Below are 16,213 nucleotides of genomic sequence, written 5' to 3' on the forward strand. Positions count from 1 at the left end.
ATCACCCAGCACCAGATCCAGATACCTCTTAAACGCCTGTAGGGATGGTGCCTCCACCATGTCCCTGGGCAGCCCAACAGAGCCTTTCCCTGTCTCCCCAGGACTGCTGTGTCAGCTACGGTGGAATGTGGTATCTTAAGGGGACAGTGCAGTCCTGACAGCGGTGGCAGCGGTGTCAGGCGATCTCGGGGACGCAAGAGGAACCCACAGCAGGCAGCACAGCCGGAGCAATGCCGTGGCCTTGGCAGCCAGGCCGGGATCTGAGCTGCTCTGGGGCACGTGGGCATCGCGGGCAGCCACTGACATCCCAACACCCAGAGTTCGCATGGCCTCCGAGGCACGGGAGCCGCCGGGAAGGCACCATGGGACCCTGTCTACAGCTTGATTATCTGGGATTTCTAATGTATTGCAATTCTCCTTCTGTTTCGTTATGAAAAAATAAAACCATATAGTGACACAGACATGATGGAAAATCATGGTCTAAAACTTTATTTTGTAAGTAATGCCAATAAATTAAATTTGTTTACAAACATCCCAGTTTTTGTTAAATCCCTGGATGCTCATACTTTAGTGTGAGCATTGTCATAGCCCTTGCAGCCCTCTTCAGAGAGAGCAGGTAGTCATGTTCATGGGAATGTCAGGCCTGGGAGGGGGGAACAAAATCACTGTCTGTGAACTCTGTACTACATAACCATTGTTCTCACCTGTTGTCTGTGAAATGAGTTATTTGGAGAAGTACCTACATCTGAAACATGGGGAACAACCACTGGATGTCTTCCGCTGGTGTGGGGTTGGTTTGAGGGACTTTGTGCATTACTGTATGTGACAGAGCAAGGTAAGTAGCTGAGGGCACCCTCTGGAAGGCATCCAGCTGTAGTTACCACACGGTAACCATGTAAAACCTCTATTTTGTGTAATTTTTAAATAAAATTTTATCTCAAAGGTCAATTCTACCCCACCTTGTATTTGTCCAAGAAGAAACAGAAGCTGCATCTGCTCTTTTTACATCCTGAAGGCTTGGGAAGGAAGGACAGAGGCAGAGAGCGAAGTGCAGTGCAGTCCCTGAGCTCCCTGGGGATGTGCAGCAGCAGGGACAGGGACCCAGCCCAGGTGGCTCATCTTGAACCGGCCTTACCTGCAGGAGTGTCTGCTGTGGGCACTGCACAGCACGGTCACTGCTGCTCCTGTTCTCTGCTGCAGCGTCCATCACATGAGAAGCTCAAGGGGATTCTATTGATTTCATCTGCTTATGCTCAGAAAAGGCTGAGTTGAGTTGTTGACCAAAATAAGAAGATTAAGGTAGTTAATCCAGATAAGATTGGCTAAGAATATTGTTACCGTGCTTATGGCATTTCACATTTTGGTGGAAAATGGCTATTTCTTAACTGCTAAAACTCTACCTTATTTAATAGGTTAGTGTCATTTATTAACTGCATCAATAAAACAGGCATATGTTTTATGTTCAGGCAGCCCTGGCTGGCACTGACCCAGTGGCTGTGGCTGGAAAGCTCTCTGGAAAAGCCATGTTCCAGGAGAAGCTCTAATAAGAACCCAGCCTGGAGGGATTTGTTGCATTGCCTGTACAGGTAAGTGCTGCAGGATGGCCAAAACTCAGCAATGGCACAGGTAGCCAAGGGGGAAGTACGGTACAGAAGAACGAAGAAATTCTGAGGAAATTTCATTTTTGATATTTTTAAAGCATAGAAATTATTTCTATCTAAGTGCTCTAAATTAGCCAAAAGTAGTAAACCACTGAAGAACACCTATTTAACCAAACTGCTTTTGCATGTCTTCTGCCCAGCAGGTGTGGTTTGCCCCATCCCTAACGTGGTAAGGAACACTGGTAGTGAACCATTTTGTGCCTTTCTCACATTACTGCTTTCCAGTCTCTGAACTGGGGAGAGATGGGTGCAGGTGGCAAGGACACAGTGACAGGACAGTTATGGCAGAGCAGCTTTTCTGCTTTCCCCACCCTCACCTCATTTTTGAACAGTGCTGACAGATACCACAACAATGAGGAAAAACAGTAGTACTTACTTCCATTTCGATTTCTGTCCTAGATAGACCTGTTCTTTTCTATGTAGTGCAACTTTTCTAAAATACAAATTTCATGGGAACTCCATCTGAGCTCTGTAGGAAAGATGGCAAGACTAGATAATGCAGGTGCCATCTGCACCAAGTTCAGTTTCCTGATTGGCACAGATGGATGTAATTACTACTTACGCATGTAGCTTGACTGGAATATTTATTTGCTTAGAAAAATATTCAGAAGATTCAGATTCCCATTTTTAAATAATTTTCAGACTGCAATACATGTTTTAGAGAAACTCCCACAACGTGAAGTCTTAATACTGCACCTGAAGGACAAGCTGAACAGAGAACAGCATAAGGCAGCAGAGCTGCAGCAGCAGCTGCTGGACTGAAGCTGAGAAACTGTCAACATTCTGGGTCAAGGGTTTGGTACCTCACAGCAACTCTGCAGGAAGCTGCTTCCCAAGAATTGCTGGCCACATTAAGCTAGGAGACCCTTTACAAGGAGAAGGATGTCACCTTTCATTGTGCCTTTTTTCTTCCTCTTAATTTCTCTGCATTCTAAAGAACAACCTCCATGTTTTTCAGAAATTAAGTATTGTATGAATTATTATTAGGGAGTGGAAAAGGAGAGGGCAAACAAGAGTGTGGTCCCATTTTCAGTAGGATATGTCCTGGCGGTGTTGTGTCCGTCCTCCCACCCCCCAGGCAGCATGGAATAGGTCCAGAGAGGCCAACACTGGAAGCAACAGACAAAACACTAGAAGGTTTTACCTCGCCTGTCTCCTCAAGCACTTTGAGTTTGTGGTATGCAACATTAAAAGCTACTCCACTATGTCAATGCTACTTCTAAAGTTAAATAGCTAAATAACAACTCTCTAACTTACCAAATACACATTAAAATGTACTTTGCAGACATTCCACCAGAGACCTGTAGGTCCCAAATAACACATAGTCAATTCACAGTATCTTGCCTTAAGACAAAGTGCCCTACAAAGGAAACCGTCTCTAAAAAGCCACACAAACTTTACATCAAATCCTTTCTTCATAGGAAGACATTTATATTAATCTGTGGGAGAGCTTAGTGATTGTGAAAACGTGGTATTGGCTTAAAGCAAGCACAGCTTTCCACCACCCTGCCAAAGCAAGATCAGCTGGACCGTGCCCCTCCTGGAGCTGAGGAGATGCTGCCCTGGGACTTCGCTTTTGCTCATTTTCTGCATCATTGTAGTCACAGGGCTAGATCATCCCTGTGAACCAAAGGAAAGCTTTAGTTTGGTTCTTGTGAGAGATTCAGAGTTCTTAGCTCTCTTATTTCTGAAGTGGACTAAGGAAAGAAGTGTCAGTCACTGCTCTGGCAAGAGCTGAAGTGCAATATGAAGTCGTAGTGTAGGATTAAGCTATGTTGTTTGTTTGTTTTACAACCAATAGTTTGTGTGACAGTGCTAAACATTAAATCTACTGCTACACAGGAACAGGGAATCTAGCTGATAACTAACTAGCTTGTTAACTACAGGGCTACCAGCCAATCCAAAACATTCATTTTGAGTGCTCAAGAAACACATCAGATTAAGGGGTCTTCTGACATTCACATGAAGTGTGTTCTTGACTACAGATAAGGTTACGGCTGAGATGATAGAGTCTTGTACTTCGCTCTGTGTTCATCTATTTCTTCTTTTGTTTTTCTGATACAGCTAAAAATCTCCTTGAATAGTGCTTTATATTCAGGGGGAGCATTTGTGGAAGAGTCACTTAGCTCAGCAATTGTGAATTCGTGATTGCTAGCTGAAAGATCATACTGGGTGTTCCCCACATTTAGGTCTTTGGAATACTGCTTCAGTGTTTGTACAGCTTTATGTTTCAAAGAATCTTCATCCATTTGACACTTCTTCAAAAGTTCCTCATACTTCACTTTCAGAGCATTGTACTGAGCATCAACTTCATTGAGTACAGAGATTCCTCGCTGCTTCACAGCTTCAGCTCTCCTAATACACGTTTCTTCATGGCCCCTGAGAATGTCTGCCCCAGCAGCACTGCTCAGGAGGCTTTCACTGCTGCTCCGTTTCAGCGCCTTCTTCTCAAGCTCCGATACTGTCAGAAGTCCATCATCTCCCAGGCTCTGACCAAGCTCCCTGTCCAGAGATTCCTTGAATGAAATGAAAAAGGATTCTGGAACCAATTTCTCTGCATTATGGAGCGCATTCTCAGACTGAAGTATCTGTCGCATTTCAGCTACTTCTGCTTCCAGCTCCTCTGCACGAGCCCTATACAAGTCTGTATCAACCAGCCTCTGCTCCAGGTCACAGTTTTCTTTCACCATCAGACTATATTCTTCTTCCATAGTTACCCTCTTCTCTTTCTCTAGGTTCAGCTGGGCTTGCAGAACTGTCACTGCCTTCTTCAACTTCTCATTTTCTTCCTCTAGAGGACTTAGCTGACTATCCATCGAAGTAATCTTTTCTGCAAAGACGTGATCATAAACAAAATACCTGCAGAAACAAAATAAGGATTATCAAACACAGAAGTACAGCTGACCACACCTAAAGTTTTCTTGTCCTGGGTAACTAATGGCATATTTAAACTGTGTGCTAACACACTTCAGAGCACTAACAGGGGCCATTGCATGAACCAATCAGTCCATTTAGTAATCAGAACAGTTCGTAAGGACTTACATGCCATTGAACCAAGCTCACAGCTTAGGGAGAATGGCAGCTTGTTAACAGTTCCATGTTACAGACAAGCTGATTGAACAATACAAGTTTAAATTATAATTTAAGTTTAGATACACATTGCCTCCCTGTACCATGCAGTAGTTTCTGACATTAATTTCTTCTACAGCACTCCACTCTTGTAACTTTTGTCACTATTAATGTAGAAACAAGTTTCATAATTGACAAAGCAATGCTGGAGGCTGGTATTTTCACAAGCTTTTGGCAGCTTGAAGGATCCACTTGTCTTTTCAACTGACAAGAAATTCTTTTCGGATTTATGATTTATTCTAGAGTAGACACAAGAACCTGTTCTATCTGTGGAGGTGCTTCATTACAAAACTGCCCTCTAGGCTTGCAGTTAGTCTGAGCTTTTACCAGGTGATTGTCCTGAGGGCCGCACTATGGCAGCTCAGCTGGGTCATATGGCTCTACATTTAAAAGGCAGCCCAGCACCCCAGGCACCATTTTCCCAGTGTAGGTGTCACTTGAACCAGCTTAAATTTGAAAAAACTACAGAAATATCCATGGACATCCGAGGAAAGAGTTACAGGAAATATTTTGCATTTAGTAAATTTGTTTTTCAGATTAGCTGCTTGCTTTTATCTGACTGATAACACTGGGGTGCAAATTGTTGTAAGCTTTCTAGGCTACCATTTGAAATGGCTGGCTCTGGGGAGAAAGTGGAGCACTAATACTGGTGTGGTCTAGAAGCAGGCCATAAGTATTAACAGTACCACACAACAGATACTCTGCTAGTTGTGAACATCAGCACATTTTTTCTCCCAGCTTGTCTGGTATCTGTGATCATGTCTTAGATTTTAAAGCTTTGCTTAAAATAGTTTCAGTGTTCTTTACTATGTAAGGTAAAAAGTCTTACTGGCGGAGGTCATACAGCTCCTTCAAACATGAGAAACTGTGCATTGATCTTGGCTGCTCAGATCTCTCCTGGTTCATCCGGCCTCGTCCAGGCTTTTTCAGTTCTTCCACTTGTCGCTGCAGGTCATCTATGTGTGTTTGTAGACTTTCAATAGTCTCTGTCAAGCTAAAAGGTGGAAAGACCTTTAAATAAAACTAACCTTTCAATTTGCCAGTATTGTAGAACACCACTAGACAGAGATGGACACCCAGTAACTACACAAATACACCTGGACCGCTCTTATTAACAGCTGACAGAGGGAATTTGTAAAAGTTTATTACCTTATTATCTTTTGTTGTGAAGCTCTACTCTCTGCAACCAGTTTTTGATTAGTGTCTTCCAGTTCTCTTGCTGTCACATCCAGTTGTTCATAGACTTTTGCATGCTGGTCATTCATCTGCCGCAAGAGCTCCACTTGCTTTGTGAGGTACTGCAACACAGTTCTGCTGTTACTGGTTTACTCCTGAAACACAAGCTACAGCTCCTAAGCTGCATTTTGTTCACATTCAGAGAGAAACTCCTGAGTTTTCCAAATGCAAATTCCCACGTTGGTAAGCTGAAGAGACACTATCAGTAACTCACTAGGCAGTTTGCCTTTGTCGTGGAGGTCACCCCAGGCTGATAAAGCAGCCCTTTTACCTGGAGGAGCTGGGTTTGATGGTGCCAGCTGTCCTTATCTGTGCCGACTTCTGCATGGGGCTGTGCTGCAGTCAGCACTGATAGAGCCTTCAGGCTCCAACACAGCCCTTACCTGTCTGCTGTGTCCTAAAGGTTGCAGTGTGCTCCAACAGAAGTTTCTTAACTGTGTTGAACCAACAACTTTCTCAGCATTAAAACTGAAATATTGGATAGCATCATCCATAATTAAATGTATTTTCAACTAAGCCTAAGTTCTTCCAGTCTGAAGCAGCATTAGGTTCAGCGAGGCAGAATTTAGGTAGTGGTCACTCTAAAGACAGTATGTGGGCTACTCACATGAAGTATTCTCAATTTAATCCTCTTGGGTTTTACAATTAACTACATAGACTGTTTAGTTTCCTGAATAATGTCAGAAAGCTTGGAATTCTTAGCTTAAGCAGTCCACAATCGCCTACAATTCTTAAAAGAAGTGTCTTATATTCTCCCATACAGGACATGAGCATTTACATGAGACAGTTCTTTTCTATTTGAGTCTAATCCCCTAATATTTTGAAATATTTTTTTATTATACAGAATTTGTATTTTACAATAATCTGTATTGCTACACATTACTTTCTTAAAACTAAGCTTCAAGTAAGAACATCCAGCAAACTCCTAGGCAGAATTACTTCTCTTTACATAGGCCTGTTACATACTCAAAACTTCTAATATTCTACTTAACCTTTTACCTCATTAAAAGATTGGTGGGTTTACATTTTAGGCAATTTAAGAACAGATAATAAGTTAATCTAGGACTAGTAACTGCTCCATACAGACTTCTAGGAGATCAACATGATAGCTGTTGGCTAGATCCTTTTGTAGCCTGTGCACACATGACAGAGGATTTACACAAAAATAGAACATAGATTAGCAGTGGAATCTCAATGTGACCCATTTCAGATTAACTTTCCCTATTGGTTATAATTGAAGGAAGGAGCTGGAGATCCTCAGACTTTCTTCAGCAATACAAGTGTGGCTAAGCACACGAGGCAAGGCTTTGGTGCCTGAAGAGATGTTGCCACTTCTTACAATGGGCTTTTACAGACACTCATTTTGAGATGAGTGGAAGGGGTGAAGCAGCATTTCCTCCACCTTCCATCTCCAGTATCTTCTGGGCTGGTACCCAGTTGGCCTGGTATAACCAGACCACCATGATGTAATAAATACTTTAGAAGTTCACATCTATGTCCCCTACAACCAAGCACCTAACATGAAGCACCTTGCATTCTGGCTCACAAAAACTGGATACTGTCAGGATTTCCAACATCTGAGTTATGAGAAGAGATTCAGGCAGAAATAAAGTTGCTGTTTCCATGCAACCTTTATTACATCTACAGTGATTAGTTAGTGGCACACGTGTCAGCACAAAGGTCAGATATAATGATCCAAAGCTGTAAAATGTTTAATATCTTAGTATTTAATATACGAGATGTAATCTTAAGCACACCACAGCCTTTGACCTTTCCCTTACAGTGCAGACAAGGCAGTGCCATATTTCAGAATGATTTCTCAGCCAGTTTTAGACTTTGCTACCTGTGAGATCCAAATTAATAGGAAAAAACTCCCAAAGATTTACATGGATATACTGCACTGAAAAAGCTAGTACAGAAATTCAGCAGAGTAGCTACAGGAATAGCTGAAAGATCACATGTAGGTTACAAAGGCAAGCACTTGAAAATTGGGAAAAACCAAGCACAGAGACTGATTATGCCATTTGCACATGCATTCTGTGCAACAGGGTATCCTGTGATCCCACAAGAGACAGAAATGTTGGTATGAAAATAATTGACTGAACTGCTTTACACCTTGCATATGCAAATTTTATTCCCATTTGTTTCAGTGAATTCCTGTAACAATTCCTCATGCCAGTATGCTGATTTATTCAGTTCCTCAACTGGAGGGTTTCTCTGGGTATTTGAACAAGGGGTTCATTTTCTCTTTTCTGACAGAAATCCAGATGCAAAAGAAACTTCTTTGGAGGAAGAAAAATTTTGTGCTGCTATTACATTTTTAAATGGCACTGGGGAAAGAGAAAAGATTAAGACAGGAAATAGGACTGAGAAGACAGCATGTTGCTACAGCAGATACAAATACAGCCTTTAGCTCAGCAATCTGGGCAAAGAAAAGGTGCAGGCACTATTTGTAAGTCAGAAGCACCACAAAAACTTTCTCCCACTCTCTCCCTCTCCTCTTGGAAGGAGCTAATAGGACAATCTAATACACATCTCCTACCCTCCTTGAGGGAGAGGAGGAAAGAGATTGAAGGGGTACCAGATAAAGCCTTCAAATAGTAGTATTGACAAAGTCTTGGTAAACCAAGACATGAGAGAAAAAATTCATCTGTCATATCTGAGTTTGTCTGACCACACATGTACTTGACCCTGCAACACACCAACTATAGATCACTGCTGGAAGGACATTTGTGACACTTTTGGAGCTGAAGCTCTCTTATGTTGTCTATAAACATTGAACCACCAGAACAGCTTAAGCAAATAAACTGGCTTAAACCAACAGGATATTGTATTAACAGCACTAGACTATTTCTGTAAATCAATGTAGCTTAGCAGTAATATATTTTCCACATCTCTAGATAGTGTTAAAATACATCTGCTTATTAAGTAGCTACAGTTGATCAGCCAGGTTAGTTGCCTATCACAAAGTTCTGATGTGTTATTTCAAAAGGTGTGTTGTAACCCTGCTAAACACTTTCTTAAATATGGTTGTCCATACAAGTACCTCTTATACAGTATTTGTATAGCACCTTTTAAGTGTTTGTCCTCTCTACACCTTAAGAATTGATCTCTTTATGAAAACTGTTCATGGCAATGAGGTATTTTCAGTCTCTGCATAAGTAAATACATCTTCTAATGCTGTGGCAGTAATGTAAGTATCAGCTATTCCAACCATTGTATCTCAGCATGAACAGGATAACAAGGATTACAGTTAGCACGTAATAGAAGAAAGAGCCAAGAGATGAGGTATAAAACAAAAGTAACTTCTAAAAACACGCCCACAAATCAATGCAACAATAAATAAATTTCTGCACTCAGAAATTGCTCACCACTTATTAAAAATGCTGCATTTTTATTGACTACTTTAAAAATAACTATAATTCTGTGATTATTAAGGTTAGGATTCTTTCAGTTACTTGTTGCCACTACAGTAGTGAGCATTTTCAGTCTGAAGTTGCAGCTGTACAAGATGCACATCTCTAACTGCAGTACTGCTAGCACAAAGGAACTCAGATTTTGTAAAAATCTGGTACATACCAGTCACAGCCTGTTCCCTGTGATTCACACCAGAACCAAACTGAAATGCTGACTACATTTTCAGTATGTTGTCAGTCAGCAAAGTCCTGAATATTTAATAATTTAATTATTAGAGACCATGCATTGCCCTCTAATAGCTGAAAAAAAATCTCATTATGCTGACAAATGCTAGGTCTGCAAGAACACAGGCAATATTAAAAAAAAGAGAAATTGCCAGAAATAGCCAGGTTTTTTCACTCTGTTACCTAAAGGTGAGTGGTTTTGAAAGGATGGTCATGTTTTTAGTTTTTTTCCCTGGAAAATATGGCACAATATATCCACTATATCCTATATTTAGATACTACTTCAGTGGGATTTTTTTTTCTGGTTTTTGTTGTTTGGTTGGTTGGGGTTTTTTTTGTCCTTGCAGGGTGTCTTTTACACTGAAATAGACTTTAGCTCCCTTTATCACAGCTCAGTGTACTGGAAGTACATATCTTCATATTTTACTTAAATCTCACTTCTGCACTTATCAGCATTTAAATTTCAGTGCTGCAATCATTCTCATGTAATATTTTAAATTATTCATGTATTTATCAACATATAATTTACTGTTATTTCACACGGCAAGATCAGCAAAGTTTAGCAATAAAAATAACTGAAGTATTTTTTCTGTAAAAACCAAAAAATACCAGTCATTTGTCATTAAACAAACCAAATCCAACATTTAGTGGCACAAAGCTTCTGGTAATCAGGGGAACAGTTCTAAGTATAAGTCATCTATACCAGTTCTCAAATTCTCAAAATAGCAGAAGTGATGAAAGTTTGTTCAGTGTTTTCCATTAGATGTCAAGAAATTCAGATCTTAACTTAAACACTGTATGATGCAGGTCTACATGCTTTCACGCGGGATCCTTTAGATATTTTACCTCTATCTCCTGCAATTGCTCTTGATTTGTTGCATACATTTGCTGTAAGGATTCTTCTAGTTCAGTGTTACGGTCCAGTAGAGTCTTCCCAAGCTCAGCAGCAAGGTGAAGATCTAAACAAAGAAATCATGTTTCCATATAAGTGAGAGAAACAATGATGTAATCCAAACTAAAGCCTGTTATCAAATACTTGAGGTATTTTCTTATTGGTGTTATAACTGCTCCAAGTTATTGCCAGAACCCAACATGGAAGTTAGCTTTTACCTAAGCAGAATATTCATCTACCATCTAATGCAAGTCTAAGTCAGCCCTGTGACCCAGAGACACTCTAATGTCATGAAGCTTCCTCAGTTCCTCTGTGGCCCTTCTGACACACCCCACCACATTCACCTCCCACACAGTGCCCATTCTGCACCAGCAGTGCCCAAGGTCTCTTGGGCTTCACCCTCTTTACAGCACCCAGAAGAATAAGCATAGCAGACCCTGTAAATGTTCATCAGTCTAGACCCAGGCCAAAGCAGATGAACTCTTTATTGACTTGACTGTTCCTCCCTATTACCCCTCTACCAGAGGTAGAGTCACTCAGGATCAAAGTGAAAGTTTCAGATGCTTTTTATGGTGAAACAGTAATAGCAAAAGACATAAAATTGATGGAGACTTGCAGCTATTCTGCTTTTCAAGCTCATAAACCCAGGTGACAAGAACTGTTTCATATGCTCCAAAACATCACTTTAAATGTCATTTGTTCTCAGGCATTTAATCTCAATTTCACTTCAGTCATCTTCAATCACCTCCAGGGTGCAGTTGTTGCAAATTAAGAAATAAGTCATCTGAACACTCAGCTCCATTCTAGAGGGAAGCTTGATATTTGCTCAACAGCATCAGAATTGCTAGATATTCTTTATTATTACATTAAAAGACAAGTGTAATTTAAAAGTTAACATAATGTGCCAAAGTAATAAATCTTGGTATTAGTGCTAACATAGTAGTTACTCTGTGGAGGGTACAACATGTCAAGGATTCAAGAGATTACTAGAAGTCTTTTATTTTCCACCTCCTTCCCATCACATGATTCATGACCTGCATGCATGCAATATCACTTAGTTAGTTCTCACACAGAACTTGTATTATTAATCAGAAAGAGAAGAAAAGTCAAGAAAAACTTCGAGTCACATCAAGAAGCCTTAAATTAATAAACAGGAGGCATGTACTGCATCATCAGTAGTTACAGCCAGAGAAGAAAACACATTAATTCTGTTTTAATTTGATTGCAATGCCCTTTTTCAACATATTAGGCTACCTCTTTCCTGCCCCCTCCCAGTTATCTTATCAGCTAGGAACTGTAATACATACAGTACCGCTCCAAGATTGTTTTGTGCTAACCTTCAGTTTGGCAGCCTGTCCAAAATGATTACTCTATCTCCACACATATGCCAAAGACCAAATTCAGACTAACAAGGACAAGTCAGTACAAACATTTGTCTATGAAGCTGTAGATGTCCAATTCTGGCAAAACAACAGCTTGCTATTCTTTACACATTCTTTACAGCCACAATGCATTGTTTCCTACCTTAAGGTCAGATTCTTAGCATAAATGCCATAAAAATTATTTAAAAGAAATCCCACTGCATGAGAGTTCTTCAGTTTCAAAAGATGTACAATTAGAAGGCACAAGGCATATTGGTCTATACTTAGGAGTTTATCCTCACATCACTTTTTCACTCTAGCACCACTCTTAATGAAGCAGGATTTAAAGTATTTGGATAAGGAAACCTTAAGGCATCCTGCTTAAATTTTTCCCATTTGGTAAACAGATTGCACATTGTTTACCCATGGACAGAGTAACTCCCAGTCAAACACCAAGCTGTTTGTTCTATCTCATTACAAGAATACTGTAGTCCTCAAATTCAATGAATTCATTATCCTATAGAAAATGGAGTCCTGCTTCACAAGTTCTTGTACTGCACAGATCTTTACTTGGAGACACCATCTTTAAAACAATACTAGCATCATTCAAGGCAAAGACTAAATAGTCTATTCTTTTATTTTAATAGAGTAGAATAAGAGCTTTAGAGAGGATTTAGGATTATGGTAAAGACATAATGCATAATGGAATTACTACTATTTCCCTTCCCAAAGTGAAAGTTTGTTTTCATGTTTAAGCACATTTAGGAGTTTATAGCTTCATTCTTAAATGCCCCCTCATCTACTAATCAAATAGCACATACCACACAGTACTTGGAATACAAGGTGAATAATAGAATTCATGTCATACTTCACACTTATTCTGTTTGTTAGACTGGCAGAAGCACAAATGGGTTACTATGGGAGAAACACTTTTATAATTAAGGCAATTTGTTTCTGAGGGGGAGAATACAAGTGGGAGTGCTCAGAAATATACAATAAAACCTTAACTCTAGAGAAAGCAAGTACAGAAATAATTTCCTCTCTTCTAAAATTCAGAATTTTTTTGCATCCATTTTTTTTCATTGTCAAGTACCTGGAAGCTCTATAAAGAGCAAATTTTACAAGAGAGATGTGACATGTATGTTTTCTAGATACAAAATGGAAAGTATTAATTTACATTTCTCTGGAGAGAGTTACGGTAGAACAGCAGAAGCAAAACTGCATTTTCTGTTGTAAATTTATGTAAAGCAACAGCTAAATTCTGACAGACATGCCTTTTCCTTTTCACCATAAAGATGGAAGCAGAGAGGTTTTTAATAATGCAAAATGCATATGTACAGATCTAAAGATCTTCGTTTTAGTAAATCTGATTAGTTGTACTGGTGTTTAACAGCTCCATCATAAATCTCCAAAATAAAACTTCAAAGATGTCTTCTGATGTAGAACGGCCCTCCCTTACCAGTGCTTCACAGTCTCTTCTGACTGCATTACCATCATTGAAAAAAAGATAAAAAACAGTATCAAAATCCTTCTCTTCTACTTTTTCATAACCCACCTAACAAAATTATTCAGAGAATTTTCAATCTAAAATTAAGTCTATTGTGTGATGTGTATAAGTAAGCCTAGTGTGTTTATTTAACTGTAAAACAATTTTTTTTTTCTACTTAGCTTCCTATTTTCTATTCTGTATTCAGGACACCCTCTGTCCTGTAAAAGTGAGTAACAGCAAGATGCAAAAAGAGCTGTCCATATAGAAAAATTCTTTTTTAAAGGTCAGTATACTTCAGCAAAACACTGCAGAAGGATGGCTGTTCCCATCCTCACAAGAATTCCATGAGCACTCTATGCATGAGCAGTATGCCAGAAAAGCCCATCTCCATTATCAAGGAAAAAATCTTTGGTACATACGAAGACTGTCAAGGTTTTCTGAAACCCCTTCCCTAATTTTAAGTTTCAAAGACTGATTGACAAGGACTTCAAGCTTGTTTCAGGATGCTTTCTAATGTTTTACAAGCTAGGTTCTCATAATCATACTCATCAGTTTTTAAACATGCACTGATTGTTTGGGTTCTGAAGAGTTTCACGAGACCTAGATAAGCACTCTTACTGCCCTGTTTACACACATCCGTGTGTCTTAGCAGCAGGAGGAGTGTATGCTTCAGAGTCCAGAAATAAAGTACAGCACAACTTTTTTAAAACATTCCTGAAAGGAATTTCCTCTTTGCATTTCAACTTGTCCATCGCTTTATTTTCCTCCATTTCCTTTTGGCAAGTCTATTTGTGGCTTCCATTTAGGCTTGAAAAGAGAGAACCCCCAGAAAAAGATTGTCCACATGTTAAGAGTACATTAACCAAACCTCCTAAATGCACTGACCTCTAGAATGGAACACTGCTTCTTAAAAGCTGACAGCAGAGTCAATTGGTGATTATTTCACTCATTTTGATTAAAAGATGAAAGTAGAGAAACATCAAGAAGACAAGAAGTCGGTTGTTATACTTTGTGAAGTCTTTGTAGGTCTTCTATTCCATAAACACTGACATAATAAAAACATTACTGAATCATGTCTTCAAATTTTTCACTCTCTTCCCTTTGACAGCAAACTGTAGTTTCAGGATCTTATTTAAACTGATTTGTTTGTATCCTAGATCCAGGAAAACATCAATTTTGGGTGAAGAGTACCTAAATACAGCTTTCAAACAGTCAGCTATTTTATATAGCATACAATTAGAGAGACCTGGTCCCATCTCAAAAAGAGTTTCTGCTGTCAGATGCCTGTTCTCATTGTGAATACTGCTTAGCTTTCTCTATGGTTTATAGTATAGAAGCACCCACCAATCCCAAGAATTAATGTATTTCAATATGAAAGCAAAACGTGTAAGACTGGAGCAGGTTTGCAGGAAGACACTTCACAGCTTTGAGCTGGCCTTTCAAAACAAACTCGGGATTAAGAACAAAAAGTAGAACTAAGTAACTTAAGTAAATACCAGTCATAAATGCCACTAAGCTCTTAAGGAAATTGCACATTCTTTCCGTATCATGCCTGTTAAAAGATTTTTCATGCTAATATACTTGTATTTCTGTGTCTCCTTTCTCATTTGTGAAATGAACAGCATTTACCTCTTGCATGTGGTGTTTTAAGAGCTACTGATGGAATTACATACAGAAGCTATACATGTATATTTCTGAAGCACAGTGGAGTTATATGATTTTTTAATAAGAAAATCTAAAGAGCTTTTAATAAGGAACCTACAAACTAATCGAGCACTGCTACGACTACAACTTCATCGACTGGAAACCCTTACAAAGAACTCAACAGGGCGCAATAGCGCATCCTATCCCGATGCTTCCAGCGCCTCTCCCTTCACCTTCCGTGCAAGGTGCAACTTTTCGCAGAGTCGCTTCCCCCCCTCCGGGCGGAGAGGGACCCCGGCACCATTCAGCTCGGTTGCCGCACCTCCTTCCCTCAGACAAAGACGGCCGCAGTCGTTACCGGTGACAGCGATTCCGCGGCGGCGGGAAGTGCGGCCGTGCGGAGATCCCGGGCTCCGAGCCCGGCACGACCGCGCGCCCGCCGCCGCCCCCGACCCCCGAGCGCCCTTTCCACCGCCCCGCCCGGCGCCCCTCGCAGCCCCGCACCGCCGCTGCCTCCTGGCCGCCCAACGCGGCCCCTTCCCTCACACGCCTTCCTCGCCGCAGCCCCTGCCCTCACACACCCCGCGCACGGCGGATCCCCACAGCCCCTTGCCTCACACGCCCCGCTCAACGCGGCCCTTGCCCTCGCCCCCGCGATTCCCCACGGTGCCTTCCCTCACACACCCGGCTCGCCACACACCCTCTCTCACACGCCCCCCGCCGCCGCCCCGGCTCACCTTGCTGCAAGTCCTGCTGGTCGTACCAGGGCTCATCCTCGCGGATTTCGAACTCCTCCACCAGGCTGTCGGCCAGCATCGCGCCCCTTCCCCTCAAAGGCGGCTGAGCCGGCGGCGCCCACCCCACGATCCCCCTGCGCCGAGCGGGGCAGAGCGAGCCGGCAGCCGCTCCCCGCCTCAGCAGCCGCCTCCGGCCATTGCCGAGCGGTTCCGGACTTTGCCGAACCTCTCCCCCTTCTGGCCGGGCTGCGCCGGCGGCAACGTGGCAGCTGCTGCCGCCGCCCGCCCCCCGCCTCCCGCGATTCAAACACAGCACCCTCGCCTCGCCTCGCCGGCGGGCAGCCAATGAGGAGCCGCCCGCCGCACAGATCGAAAGGAGGATAAGCCAGTCATAAGGTGAATTCATATCAAGCGGCCAATGAC

The 16,213-nt window shown here is 41.5% G+C and overlaps 2 protein-coding genes across 3 annotated transcripts in view; one reads left to right on the forward strand and one right to left on the reverse strand.

Annotated features, from left to right (window-relative positions):
• POLR3E (RNA polymerase III subunit E) overlaps window positions 1-948 on the forward strand; it is a 28,650-nt gene extending 27,702 nt beyond the window's left edge. For both annotated transcript variants that reach the window (XR_004499418.1, XM_015643004.3), the window contains exon 21: window positions 102-948. Coding sequence is in view for 1 of the 2 variants with exons in the window: in XM_015643004.3 (XP_015498490.1) it covers window positions 102-158 (57 nt within the window). In the remaining variant the exon portion in view is untranslated. The remainder of the gene's footprint in view (window positions 1-101) is intronic.
• On the reverse strand, window positions 464-16,034 carry CDR2 (cerebellar degeneration related protein 2). The gene is made up of 5 exons (XM_015643005.3): window positions 15,791-16,034; window positions 10,514-10,626; window positions 5,940-6,088; window positions 5,620-5,784; window positions 464-4,520 (listed from the first exon to the last, which is right to left on the reverse strand). Exons 1-5 carry the CDS (start codon window positions 15,867-15,869, stop codon window positions 3,653-3,655), a joined length of 1,374 nt encoding a protein of 457 aa, XP_015498491.1. The 5' UTR covers window positions 15,870-16,034; the 3' UTR covers window positions 464-3,652.
• Window positions 16,035-16,213: the final 179 nt, after the last annotated feature.

The sequence above is a fragment of the Parus major genome, chromosome 14, assembly GCF_001522545.3.
Source record: "Parus major isolate Abel chromosome 14, Parus_major1.1, whole genome shotgun sequence".
NCBI lineage: Eukaryota > Metazoa > Chordata > Aves > Passeriformes > Paridae > Parus > Parus major.